The 14,576-nt window shown below is 40.2% G+C and overlaps 1 protein-coding gene across 8 annotated transcripts in view; it reads left to right on the top strand.

Annotated features, from left to right (window-relative positions):
* Positions 1-14,576, top strand: part of PALLD (palladin, cytoskeletal associated protein) — a 340,183-nt gene that overhangs the window by 299,371 nt on the left and 26,236 nt on the right. For 6 of the 8 annotated variants that reach the window (XM_090036228.1, XM_090036229.1, XM_090036233.1 and 3 more), the window contains 3 exons: positions 2,526-2,627; positions 3,194-3,244; positions 5,431-5,652. In XM_090036228.1, the coding sequence (XP_089892354.1) occupies positions 2,526-2,627; positions 3,194-3,244; positions 5,431-5,652 (375 nt within the window). The remainder of the gene's footprint in view (positions 1-2,525; positions 2,628-3,193; positions 3,245-5,430; positions 5,653-14,576) is intronic. The other 2 variants (XM_090036231.1, XM_090036230.1) reach the window with 1 other exon arrangement.

Genomic DNA, 14,576 nt, shown 5'->3' with positions numbered 1-14,576 from the left:
GAGTAGGGCATGCAGTTCCCAGACTGGGAGTGGGGAAACGCTGCAATCTTATCCATGCCAGGAACTCCTAAAAGCCCTTGACTGAGCTGTTGCTGCTCACCACCATTGGGTATTCTGCCCATCTCAGCTGTTGCTCTTAAATAGAGTGACCATGCATCCTTGTTTGGCCAAGACAGTCCCAGGTTTCGTAGGCTGTCCCATCCTCCCAGCCAATTGGTGAAAATTAAATCAAAAGTCCTGGAATTGAGGGGCACAGGGTGCTGTCTGGTGAGGAGGGAGAGTGGCATGGTGTGCCAGGCAGTTGGGCAGACAGGCACTGCTGCTTCTGTGTGGGAGTAAACTAGGCAAACTGAAGCAGTGTCTAGCCTAGCCCCCCGCATCCTCCACCCCCCCACTTCCAGCCACTGCTCAGGAGAAGCCAAGGGAGCCACGTGTGGGTGGGGTGGGGCCTGCTCCAACGGTGCCTACCTGCTGCCTACCTGGTGTATCATGCCCCTCTACCTCTGTGCTGAGCTGTGTCCCAACCCCTACCCTTCCATCTCTGTCTCCAGCAGCACTGGGGGCAGTTTCCAGGATTTCTTTAAACATAATATGGACACCCTACTCCTAAATCAGCAGCAGCAGCCAGGGACTGTTTTGGAGATCCCAGCAGAGTAAGCCATGAGGCTGCTCTTGCTGCATGAGCACAAACTCTGCGGGGGTGAGGGGCGATTCCAGTGCCCTTCCTAACTTGGTGTCCAGAGTTAGTGCCTCTCTCATTCACTCCTGCTTATTCTGCTGTCAGTCTATTGTATAGACTAGTAGTTAGAGCATTCTCATAAAAGATGATATGAGTCCCCTACAGGCCTATAATCCAGATCTTCAGCCACCTGGTTGAGTGATCAAAGCGCTAAGCTGATGTACATGATCAAATCCACTAGCATGGAGGACACCCAGTTTGTGAATCCCAAATTACCTTAGGTGAGGCTTTGGTCCTACATGTTTGGTTTAGCTTCCCAAAGCTGAAAGAATGAAACAAAGCTAACTTTTTCCTTAAATGAGTTCTTTTTTTTTTACACTTAGTATTACTTTAATATACAAATATTATTCTGCAATATTTGGCTTGCAAGAAAATGTTTAAATACGAAGCAAAAATTTATATTCACATTAGAAGGAAAAATAAAGCAAATCTCTACTGATTTATATATGTAACAAATCAGTGTCTTAATCTCTGCTAGCTGACAGTGTCTTCTGAGGTGTCTCCTTATTATAAAGAAGTGTAAAGAGAAACAGAAAATCCAAATTCTACAGAAAGATATTTTATATAAATTTGTCTTCACTTTCTTTGAAAAAATAGAAGAATCTCTTCTTGATATCCTTGGCTGAAGATCCTGTCACTTGTGGTTCTAATGTATAGGCAATCACAGTGCCAGTAGAAGTGAGGATTTCTAGTATCAACAGGGTACATCTACATATGCAATTAATGCGAAGCAATAAATTGTGGAGTTTACTGCTCTGGAATTTATTACTCCCAGGCATGCCATTTGAACGTGCGCCTGGGACTGCAGCATATTGAGCTGCATAAGAGCAGCCCTGGCTGGCAGGGGGCCCTGAGAGTCAGCCTGCCAACCTAGGGTTGCTCTCCCAGCTCAACACGCTGCAGAAGAGTTGGCTGGGGCACAAGGGTGCTCCAGTGTGGGGCTAGCTGGCAGTCAGCCCTCACACCGAAGCACCCTCAGGCCCCAGGCCAGCCATGTCAGCATCTACACATGCAGTACTGCAGAGTAAACTAATTAACTCCAAGGCAGGATAGTACTTGTAAAAATACAAGTACTATCCTGCCCTGGAGTTAATTAGTTTACTCTAAGCTAATTGCTCTGTATGAGTAGCTGCCAAGATGTTTATTGTGGAGCTAATTAGTCAACTCTGCAGTAAATGTCTCACCTAGATGCAACCACAGGGTAGCAAAAGTTTTCCATTTTGATTATCTTAACATTGCTTTTGTTAACTTTATTTAAAGCCAAGTTAAAAAATTTTTGCCTCTTTCAAAGAAGGCCTAAAATGAAGCTACTTCCTATTCCTTATGGAGTATTCTTGTGTGGTTGGATTATGCCATATCTTTTCAGACTATCTTTTGTATTGTTCTTACTTAATAAGAACATTGGCATGAAATTGGTTCTTTGTTGCTTAATAATTTTATCTGCTTTTCTTCTAATTTCTCCTCTGAAATCATAATCTGCTTATGTATTGTGGAAATAATTTTGATGCCACAAATAGATTATTGATTTCCGGAAATGGGGTAAAGCACTAACACAAGATGAATTGTTAAGAATTAAAGATCCTATGTCCAGGTACTCTGCAATACTGAAAGTATGACACAGCTCATTTATTCATAAACGGCTCGTATTTCCGGATGCAGACATTAATTACTCCCTATTTAAATAGGAAATAAGAATTTTGCTTTGCCTTCCTGTTCTCACCTCATACTTTTTGGCGCTTTTTTTGTTTGTTTATTTTTGTTTTTGTTTTGTTTTGTTTTGATGCAGAGGTTAACATATGAGGAAAAGATGGCTCGTCGGCTACTGGGTGCAGATAGTGCTGCCACTGTCTTTAATTTACAAGAACCAGAGGAAGAACCCACTACACAGGTGCCATTGCTCAGAGAAAAATAACCTTTTTCTTACCATTGTTACATCTGGGCAATATTCTCCAAGAAGTCTGCATGCAGGAGGACTGGTACATACAAGAGAAAGGAAGGGGTTGACTAAAAATCCTTGTGGTATGCATAAACACAATAAAGTGGAAAATATAGTTATAACTCAGTTTTTCCACACTGAATAAGGTGAAAGAGCTCTTGAATGTCTGCTTTCCACTTTAAGCTTCTCTGTTTGTTCTGTCCTATCCTGACCTTTCTGCCTCCGAAGGCAAAAATGCATCCTCTGCCCTTTCAAGACCATTTTGTCATTTATTCATGTAATCCCTAGTTTTTGGATAAAGCCAAACCAGAAGTGCAGCAAAACGTTTTAAATAGGCCTAGTAAAACCATTCTCCAGTGCTTGTTCAGTAGTCAGCATTGCTGTTGAATATACTATAGACATTCAGTTGCTTATGTCAATATGTGTAGTCAGTTCTACTGAAAGAATGCCCAAAAACTGTAGTGGATTCTTCTTGATCCTTTTACTGCCAGTCTTCATCTTTTTTTCTGCCCTTACAGGGAGCTCACTCTCTTGATGCTTCTGTAATGAGTCCTGTGGATATTCAAAAGGTTAAAGTTTTCACCTTTCTTTCTTTCTTTCTTTCTCGGTTTTTTATGTGCATTGACTTTTTGTTATTTCCTGTACTTTTCACCTTCTCTTTTCTCAATAACAAGAAGCAACACACTGGCCAGACATTGTAGTAAGTGCCCAAGGGAGGGGGGTGCACTCACTCTCCTTGTGTTAAATTTGCACTATAGTAAATAAATGCAGACTATTTTATTCCAACAATACTACTGTAGTAAGGGTATCCACCTCTTTCCCCAGTAATTCTAACACATCCTGACAAAGTGCTTTGCGCCCTGTATCAGCTTCTCTTGTTAAGTAATAATCTATGTTTTTTAGATGATGAATCAGATAAAATGTCATGGTGAAATATGCCAAAAAATAAGAAAAGTGTTTGTAAAAAAAATACCTACCTTGCCACTCATTTGTTTCTGCACATAGTGATCATGTTATTTTCAGAACCAAATTAAGGGGTAGAGAGAAGACGTTAAATCTAATCCTCCGATCAAATTTGCCTGGAATGGGGGGAGCTGTCTCTAAGATGTAAATCACCTTCTTATGAGAACACGTTAATAGATAAATGTATTTCTGAATATTCATTTGTGTATGAATGTATAAATGGGGTAGTTGAAGGAAGAAACTACTGAAGATGCCAGAATAATAGTTCTCTATGTTATAATTTAATTTGGACAAGTATTTGTATTTTATACCAATTACACCCTCAATTGAAAGGGGCAATAAATACACAAACAAAAATGGTAAATGACTGTGAAAGCCGGGGTAGGCAACCCCTGACATGTGTGCCAGAGCGTGACAACGTGAAGCCATTTTGGTTGGCGCACATGCCTCAGGGCAAATGGCAGGGAAGGGATTGAGGCTGTGGTCAAGGTTTGTAGGTGTTTTTGACACTGTCCAAAAACACTTTCAACCCCTTGTCTAGGCTGTGGTATTGCAGAAAAGGACCTGGGAGTTATGATGAATCGCAAACTGAATATGTGTCAACGATGTAATGTTGTAAAAAAGCTAGTAGCACACTGGGATGTATTAATGGGGCATCATATCCAAGGTGTGGGAAGTGATTCTTTTACTCTGTTCAGTGCTGGTTGTTGCCTCACCTTGAGTGCTGTGTCCAGCTTCCAGAAGTAGGAGAAAAAATGGAAACAACTCAGAGGACGTATGAGGGGAGAGTTTGTTTTGACTAGAGAAAAGAAGCCTGAGGGGGATGTGGTAAGAGTGTTCAAATACAATTTTTAAAGGGTTATTATAAAAAGGATGGTGATCAATTGTTCTCTGCAACCATAAGGGTGAGGACAAGTACTGATAGGCTTAAATTGCAACAAGAGGCATTTAGGTCGGATATTAGAAAGAACTTTCTGTCTATGAGGGTGGCTAAGCTAGAGAGACTGTGGCATCTCCATCACTTTTAAGAGCTGGTTAAATAAACATTTGCCTGGGATGATGTAAACAAGGATGATCCAGCTTGAGCCAGAAACTTGACTAGCTGACTTCTCAAAGTCCCCTCTAGCACTATTTTTCTAATTCTGTAAATTATTTTTCCCTAACTTTTTAATGTTTTGCTATATTTTTCCCAAACTCTCTTTGAAAGAAAGAGCAATTTGGGGAGGTTATTCCTGCTGGGTTGGGGATCCTTGATCATGACTTGCTAATGATGCCACTTTCTCACTGTTCTAGGAAAATATAATCACAAACAACACAGTGCAGCTTTCTAGTGCAGCTTGCAGTAAGGGTTTTGCACAAATTCCAGATGTGAGCCATGTGGTCTCCTGGCCATTTGGAGAGAGAAATGCACCCTAAATCTGTCTGTACCCTTAAAGAAAAAAAATGATTGTTTTTTCAGTTTTTATGAACTGCTTAAGAATACTGTTATTACTATATGCTATTCTAAACATGGAAGAAAAGCAACCAATGACTTTTTTTTCTTATAAATTTATACCCTTCGACAATTTGAAATACAGTGTATGCCTAGTGCCAGATGTTTTCTTTGTTTTATAAGGAATTCATTTGGGGCACACATTGTTATGCTTTTCTTCAGTATAGTATAGTACATTTTCCTTCTATACGTAAAATCCTAATGGATTGGCAAAGAGTTTTGAATAAAATTCAATAGAAAGACATCATGCTATGCAGTACATGAAAACAAATGCTAACATGATTGTCCCTTGCTTGTTAGGAGTACAAGGTCTCCAGCTTTGAGCAAAGACTGATCAGTGAGATTGAGTACCGGCTGGAGAGATCTCCTGTGGAAGAATCAGATGATGAGGTACAACATGGAGATGATCCTGTTGACAATGGTGCAGCCCCCTACTTTGAGATGAAGCTGAAACATTACAAGATCTTTGAAGGAATGCCAGTGACATTTACATGCAAAGTGGCTGGGAACCCAAATCCAAAGGTAAGAAAGAGAATATGTTCCTTTTACTGTTGAAACAGGTCATGCATTTATTATCTCTTTAATAACAAGTACCCTGTGTATTACAAGAACAAGATTTCTCTTTTGGGGGAAGTTTCTCAGCTGGCATCTTGTTTGAAGCCAATGGAGCTATTACAGGTCACACCAGCCAAGGAACTGCTTCTTGAAGCTCACCTCTACAGGTGCACAGTTCTCCAATCCCTCAGTTCAACCATTAAGTCTAGAGATAACATTTGTAAAAGTGGGCTTTAGGAAAGTAATTGGGATTAAGGCACATTTGGAAGTGAGATTGGGAAATTTTACTATAGGTTTCTTATACATCAAGGGTGACAAACTCATCCTAGGCCCATACCAAATCCAGACTACAGGAACACCTCCCAAGCCAGACCCGCAGGGCTAGCAGTGATTTAGTGAGGATGTGTTTGGGTAGCAGTGCAGATCTGGTGCAGGTAGTGGACTACGTTCGGGCAGCAGTGTGGGGCTCTGACCAGGTTGCAACATGGAGCTGGGGTTATGCTGCAATGGGGAGGCAGGAGATGTGTGGCAGCATAAGGCTGTGTCTGGGCAGCAGTGTGGGTCTGGAGGTGAGTGGAGGTAGCAGGAGGCAACAGAGCTTGGGTATACCATTGATGGCCATGTCCTTTGGGGTCCAGAAACCCCAAATTCTGCAGCAGTCCATGCCCCCCCACCTTCCAGTAGTCCATTGGACTACTGTTGGACCAGAAGAAATGGTTCTATGGGCTGATCTGGCCCACAGGCCTTGTATTTGATACCCCTGGTATATGTCATTATGATACTCCTCTTGGTGCTATGATTCTCATGTTTTTAAGACACAAGTTTGTCTCAAAAGCTGTCCCTAGACACCATGCTTTTTTCAATAAAGATTTGTTAAAAGAAATTGGCTTGAAATAGGCAAGGATTTCTTTAAGGGTGGTACTTACCAGCATATCTAGTAGACATATTTAGACTTTGAGTTTTAGGATTTTAAAGCTCAAAAAGTAACAATGTGGGATCTCCAGGTGTGATGCAGAGAGATATGGAAGGAGTGGGCACCAGGCTTGGGATGTATTTCCTCTGAGAAACTGTAAAACCTCAGTTGACATTGTGTAATTAATCTTGAGAGGATCTCCTAGTCTCATTAATTTGAATGATTAAGTACTAATCCATTAAGCCATTTAGGTAACCTGAAAGCCAGAAAAACATCATAAGCTTTCTCTGTAAAGCAGCTTCTTCATGATTGTCCTGAAATGGGAAGATGGTAGAAAAACACTTATGCAGAGCAGGCTGGTACAGTGGCCTCTTGTGACCACATACTGTTTTTCACTTAAAATAGATTATTCACCTGGGCCCCAACCTTCAAAGCAGCAAGGGCTATACTGGCAAATTGCCAGGCACACAAGAGCTTTACTTAATGTATTATTTATTAAAATAATTTATATACTGTATGTGCTTGGGTTTTAGTCACTAATAAATACACAGAGCTTTAAAATGTGTTTATAGAGTTCTTTGAGCATGTGGAGCTATACAGAAATGATAAAAAGGCCAAATACAGTTTGCGCACTACAGAGGATGGAGTATCACTGGGAAAACTGGCACAGCTTCCCTGAAACCAACTTTTTGATGTCCTACCTTATTGCTGAGATGGCTACAAACATTCTGGAAACAGTTTAAATCTGCCAGGCAATTCTTTGGGGATTTTCATTCTTCCAGAGATCAAATAGAGAAAAGTTCTGCCAAAACATAAATTCTTCAGGGAGACTCATACAAAAAGCAGACCTCTTTATGTTGCTTTACAAAAGTTTTCCTGGCCTGCTCCTGAAAAACCTCTGCTTGCCTTATATCCATGTTTTTTCTATCTGTTAAATTACTAGTTCTAACTAGTAAACTGCTACAAAGAGATTGGTTAGAGCAACCAATGGTTACAGAAAACCTAAAATTGTGTATCAAACCGAGGAAACTGTCGCAATGATTAAATGCAACCCACAGTGGATTCCTGCGTTGGGGACAACACCTGACGTCATTAGTCTTTGGAGTCAGTACCCACTGAAAATGTGGTGGTAGTTCTGAGCTTCTGATCCAGGCTCTCAGACTGTAAGTTAAGAATGACAGAGTACAATGGTTTCCTTTAAAGCCACCACAGCTAAAACTTTAGGGCCAGATTCTATTCCATTTATTGGGCACGTTAGTGCAATCCTACTGCGTGCTACTTGAGTCCCTGAAAAATAGTTAATGCAAATGGTGAGGGATACTCCTCTTCGTTCCTGGTTTTTTTAACTCAGTCTTAAGGGGCAGATGGTGGTGTATTACAAAAGTAGATGAACAGATTTTGAGGACTTGAATAGAATGGAATTGCAGTTAGGTGCCTAAGTCCACTTAGAGGCTTAATATGTGGAATACAAGTTGGCCGTTAGAGTGCAGTTTCAAAAACACGTTGCCAATGGTATTTCCTTTGACATGGAAGCCAATCTGAGCACATAAGGAAAAAAAACGTAAATTCTGAGGAAACTATATCAAGGCATCTCAAGAACCGGCCCAGCAGGGCATGAGAGGTACACAATAGGCATTTTTAAAAGGATACTCTCCATTTTAAAAATCAGTCTTTCATTCTCCCCTGCCCCTGAAGTACCTATACAATCTGGTATACTTTTTATTAGCAGATTGACTTTAGGACTGCTGAATCAAGAAAACTGATGTTTTAGGATTGTTGTTTGTGTTAAAGAAAATAATACCGTATTATTTTCAGTTTGTGTACTATTTTTTCTTGCTTCTCATTTCACTTTTGTCCAATCTATGGATTTATGTAGACTGTAAGTAGTGTTTAGAATTAGCGTCCCCCAACTTAATTTTTCATTGATGCTGCTTATGGTTATGGAAGAGTGTATCCAGGCTGGTGTGTGCTTTTTTGTATAGAATAAGGAGCAAAGGAAACACAGCAAGCAGGAGAACAAGTATGTGGTTACTCTGTGGAAGATATCAGAGATGAATTCTAATGGACCTCAGGTCATATTGAGAAAATCTTACTGTTTGCCAACTCAAATTTGCAAAAATCTGTGCGTTGATGAAATGTTCCCTCAAGGAGCCCAAATTTAAGGAGCAAAGAATTGAATTTGAAGTATCAAATACCCTAAGGGCTCCTATTTCATTTTTACATGCCTGACATTTCCATAGCCATGTAACTTCACTGTTGCAGTAACTACAACATTTTAGATTCTGTGGTGCTACACTTACCCTGTGCTTGCCTTCTGAGCATAACCTGCAGGCTTCACTCTGACTTCATAGGCATCTGAGCAGGCACACATAAAACTGGGCAAGTCGCAAAGTTTTAGTCACAGAAAAAGGCTTGATCAGTGGTCTTGGAGGAGAGTTCTCCTATCTTTTAATCCAATAATCTACCAAGCCAAGAAGTGGGAGACCCATCTCATAGGCCCCCCTCATACAGGGGGGTTTGAACTTTCCTCACCCAGTCACAGGCCAGACCTAGCCCACAGCATACCTCAGTTTTCCTCTTGAAGATGATCTACTGGACATCCAGGAAGGAAACCTATATGGGACAAGGAGAAGAGCAAACTAGAGGAAGGTGTTGGCACTGGATTTATGACCCAGTCCTGATACCTTGTTCTGGGTGGACCCAAACCCTCAGACTGACCATGACTTCTTCCATTCTATAATACACAAATGTTACTGATACACAGTAATAGCAAATAAAAGCAAGCAAGCAAACAAAATAACTCCCCCAGTCCTACTTATCTACTAGTTCCAGGGTTCTCACAGAGGGATGGTGTGTCTGCCTAGTACACAAGCACCACCCTGTCATTCTTTGCTCGAATGTCAGACATTCTGGAGGCTGAGGGCCAATGCCTACCCCTCCCAGTGGGCTGGTCAAGATGACTCACTGGTGCACCCGTTGCCCATGGTGGCCTTGGGCTCTAAAAATCTAAAAATCCCTTGCTGCTCTAAAAATCTCTCCCTTTGTATTCTACTCCTCCTGATGACTCTTTATTTCTGGGTACCATTGATTGGTCTGTCTGTGGTCATCATATTGTCCATGTTCTGTTCTGTCAGCATATCCCTCTGTTTCTCAAACATATCACATGCATACATCTTAATTTGGTCATTTACTGGTGTCTTAATGTGGGCATCCCCAGCATCCTAATTTGATCTGTCCACCAGAACCAGAAATTCCAGGGCCTTTGCAGTTGGTCACTGTGACCTAATGCTAATGCTGCAGGGTCCCTTATCTTTGTTATCTCTTGTTTTCATGTTGTCAGTTTCCTAAGATGTATGTGCCTGCTTGTCTGTTAGCTCCAGATGCTGTCTATCTCAAAGGCTGAGGACATGAAACTTTGTCACAAACAGACATTTAGAAACCAGTTAACCCTTGCTGTTCCCCTGGACCATTTTTCTATGCAATATTTACTCTACCTACAAGTTAATGCCTAAAACTAAATCTCTAAATATCATTTTCTAACCATCAGAAAGATAGGCCAGGAATGCCATTTAGAAGATGTTGCCTGGAAAGAAGGGGCCCTGGGGTGCTGCTCCTGATGGTACAGAAACTTTCTCACTGCTGTGTATCCATTTTGTCCAATAAATATTGAGTGCAGGGTGCAGAGGACGACCTACAAGAGCAGGGCTGGCAACTGCTCTGGGCAATGCATAGCCTGTGGTCTGGTAGCTAGCATACTTTGCTAAAAACAGGGTGAGTGGGCCTACAACTTAAGTTTCCCACTTCCTAGGCAGGTGCCTTAACCATTAGACTATCAGGCTGAAAAGGTCCTTTTTCATTTAAATTCTAACAGGTATGCACATGGCGTAATCTGATTCTACCATACATAGAAATCAAATTCAGTCTGTGCATGCGTGCCAAAAATCACAGTTGCACAGCTACATAAGCGTCCCTTAAGTAGGTAAAAGTGAAATAGGATTCAGCTGTTAGGCCCTGATCCAATTCCTGTTGACTGTGATGAGTCCTGCATAAGGAAGGAAATATCCCAAGTCATGATAGAAGAGTTTTCCAACCACAGTAGTGTCCTGTTATTAGGGTAGTGTAATGGAGTGGTGTGTTTCTTGCTCAAGGCTTGAGTCAGATGTTAGGTGACCCACTGTAAATGTGCCACAGTGAAGTCTGGTCAACTCTGGTCATTTATCTGTTTTGAGACCTTTTCATTAGTTGTTCCATGAAAACACAATGTTGTGCATTAGTTTTATTTGCCGTGAATGTGCTCTAATTGCCCTATTTCTCCACTCTGTTAAAATATGTCAATTAGAAATTAATCTGTTCTCAGAGGCTGTGGCCTTTTATTTCATTTACTTGGAGATGTGTTGTTTATGGTGTGCCCAATTGCCTGGAGTGGAAAAACTTCCACTGTGTTTGAATCATTGGAATAATTAAAAGATTTTATTCCCTGGTCTGCCTGTGCGTGCCAGGGTGGCAATTTTGAAATACCTTATGGTTGAGAGGAATCCTTATGCTGTCATTTTCTGATCCTGAAAATGCTACCCCTGAATAAATTAAATTCTTTGACAAATGAATTGGGAATTTGACTGGGAATTCTGCATTAAACATGAAGCTCCTCCTTCCTAAATACTCTGCGTAACTGTGCCAAAGAATAGATTTAGGAAGGACTGGACTATAATCTGGTAGTTGTTACAAGGGATCTTTCTAAGAAAGGTTAGTGGTTTGATTTTTTTTGGAACACACCATGCAAATTGCACACTGATGTGCAAATGTTGTTATAGATATAACTTTTAAAATCTAAACCTGCTTTCATCATACATCTTATCATGTCAAGATTGTTTCCTGCTTGAAGTGGGAAGTTGTGTATAAGCAGAAGTGTGGTTGAATGCTTTTTACAGGATATTTGTCTTTATGGTTATAATGATTCTGTCATTATAAAAAGTCACCTCGGGTTAAGTGAGACTAATAGGAGTAAATCTCACTTACAATGATTAAATGACTGAATCTGTGATACTAGACCCAAATGTCTCTACTTCTATCGCCTGTTCAATTTAATTATCATCATATGTTAGTTTCTGAAAATCTGTTAGAAAATTTACAAGGTCCAAATATAATATAGGATGATTAAAAGATTTCCTTACCACTACAGTGGTCAGTTTTTCCTACGGAAACATCAATAGTGCCAATAGATAAACGTCAATGTATAGAAGGGAATATTTTTCTACTTGGTGGAAATGAATAGTAATCAACTGATGTGTCAGATTCGGATACCAGGTACAGTTAATATTTGCATATATTTCTACTTAATAACTCCTGGCAAGGCTCCTGATTCTCTAAAAAGAGATGTGTGTTCTAACATAATTACCACTTAATGCAACAGCTGTCAAATAATATTATGAACATATAAAGCACGCAAGTTGAAACACACTTTTTTTAACCAGGCCTTTGCTAAAAATCATTAGCATATGTTTATAAATGATCAAATATCTTTTTGTGTTTCCACTAAAAGCACTGTCAGCAAATGAAAAGACATTACCGAATCTTTTGTTAACACCATAAATTTTCTTCAAGTCCGCTGACAGACAAAATGGAAAACAAGTATAACAAGCTATAGAGGAAATGAAATCATTAAAGTGACATGTAATGCCCGTCTGTATAAGTACCATACATGGTAACAATTTTTAAAGGAAATTTCCATTCAGTCCCTGCAAAACATTCTCACAACCCACCGTATTTCAGTAAAATTTTAAAACTATGTCCTTAATTCACTCTTCAAATGAATGAATTCAGACCTTTGAAATGTTGGCATTTATATAGAACCTGGAAGAATGTAATCTAACTGGGACTTTGTTCTGCTTTGTCACTGAACTTTTGCTGGAAATCTTCCTGATACATATTCTTTAGTAAATGACTTACAATCTCTTTTTAGAAATTAAATTCTGGAAAATATTCTTTGCTTTACTTATGCTAATAATCCCATTGGCTATGTGACTAGAGCAAACACAGTTTGGCTATGTGACTAGAGCAAACCCTGGGTGTCCCCCCCAACCCAGGAGGCTCCAGTTGCTGACCGGGGGGGAGGGGTGTGGGGGGACTCCCTGTGCGCTCCCTGGCAGACCCAGGACTGGATTGGAAGTGTTTCTGGTCCACTTCCAGATCCACTGTTGAGCACGCTGGGGACCACCCCATGCTCCTGTGGGATGTGCCATCCCCCTCACCATCTCAGCATTCACAAGCCGCCTGGTACCTTGAGGTATGTAGAAAAAACATTAAAAGCTGTGTCCCTGTCCAAATCGTTGAATCTTTCTGAATCTCTCCAAATCAATTAGGAGGTTTCTGATTCGATTCAGAGAAATTAAAGGGTCTCCTGATTTGATTTGGAGATTCGGCCACTGAATCAGGCCGAATCTCCACTGAATCAGTGGCTGAAGCTTCGGAGAGCCTTGTAGAAAGTAAATGTAGCCTTTTCTTTTCATTTCCTAGGCAATGATAACACTGTTAAGGGATTCTTAGTCAGAGCTCTGCTTTTTCTCTAATATCAAATTGCGAACATTATTTAAATGGAAATAAGACCTGTTTCCCAGGGCTGGGAAAGGAACAATAAAATGGGGAGTTCATGCAAGGTTTGGCTCTGAACATAAATTTTCTTTTATAAGTAGGTTTTATCACAAAGTTCTGGCTAAATCCAAATTATGCCATCTTCAAAAACGTGGGGATACATTTCATTCGTGTACTTTTACAGCCAGTAAATTTGATAGGTCATACAGTGTAGCTCCTTTCTCCAGAGCTCCCTATATTGGTTTTTGGTCCACATAGCCTTCCTGATTCATGTAAGGGATGCACATAAATGGTTTCAGCTATGCCAGCTAATAGTGTTTCATTCAATGCCTTTTTCTGGCTCAATGGAACTTCATTCAAGGGATACTATTGGGCAAGCTATGGCAGGATTTTGAGGCCTTATCCAGAGGATACCAAAAGCCTGTTGGTCACAGAAAGAAAATGGAGAATGACTGATAAGTTAAATGGAGATTAGAGGGAGAAATTCCCCTCCATTACCAGGCTTCACTCCTTTCCTGGCTGGCAGATGATGTTGCAACTCACTATTCAGGGGAACTTAAAGCAAAAAGAGTTAGTTTCTGGAGTTTCCAGTTTTTCTTAATGAGTGGGGCATCAAGAGCACTTAAAAACATAAACAGACTTCCACTCATGTCCTTTGTCTTTACTGTAAATGAAGATTTGTGCTCCAGCTGGTTCCAAAGGAAAGAATTTACTCTGGTAAAAATCAGTGATTACTATAGCATAAAATTGCTATAAAGTGTGTGGGTGCGCATGTACATTTTACATTATAACTGTAATGCTAATGCAAATACAGTGCTAACACAAATCTCTAATTTCTTGCTGTTAGTTCAGTTGAGGTCATCAATGATGGATTACAGAATGAGCTTCTCTTTGGAATCCACTGCACAGGTCACGAATGACTTGTCTACTAAATGTAACATCATACATTGCTCATGAGGATGGGAAGCCATATTTCATTTAGAAATGCAGTTGTGTATCATTTTGTAAGAGTTACTAGAACTTTTATTGAAAAAGCATGCCTTGAAGTTGTGCTATTAAGCACATATTTAAGCTGCTATATAAAGATCTTTGTTTCAAAATTACAGAGCATTCACTGACTTCACTGTGAACTGTATGTTATGTACTTGGGTTCTTAAATATATGCCCAAATGTAGCCACCTGCAGTGAAATTTTTAAGAGCACTTAGATGACTTAAGCACCTGTGTCCCATTACTCTCACTACTCTCTTAGGCAATTCAGAAAATGTTATACCTATTCAAAATAAATAAATAATAAAGACTTGGCTTAAATCTCTATTTCTCTCTCTAGTGCTGGAGCCTACTATAAAATGGTTTTATAAAATGTATAAAAGAATACGCATTAGCGTAAG

The sequence above is a fragment of the Crocodylus siamensis genome, chromosome 2 (genome assembly GCF_052110815.1).
Source record: "Crocodylus siamensis isolate JL-2025a chromosome 2, ASM5211081v1, whole genome shotgun sequence".
Taxonomy (NCBI): domain Eukaryota; kingdom Metazoa; phylum Chordata; order Crocodylia; family Crocodylidae; genus Crocodylus; species Crocodylus siamensis.
This window is presented reverse-complemented; position numbering and strand designations above follow the sequence as displayed.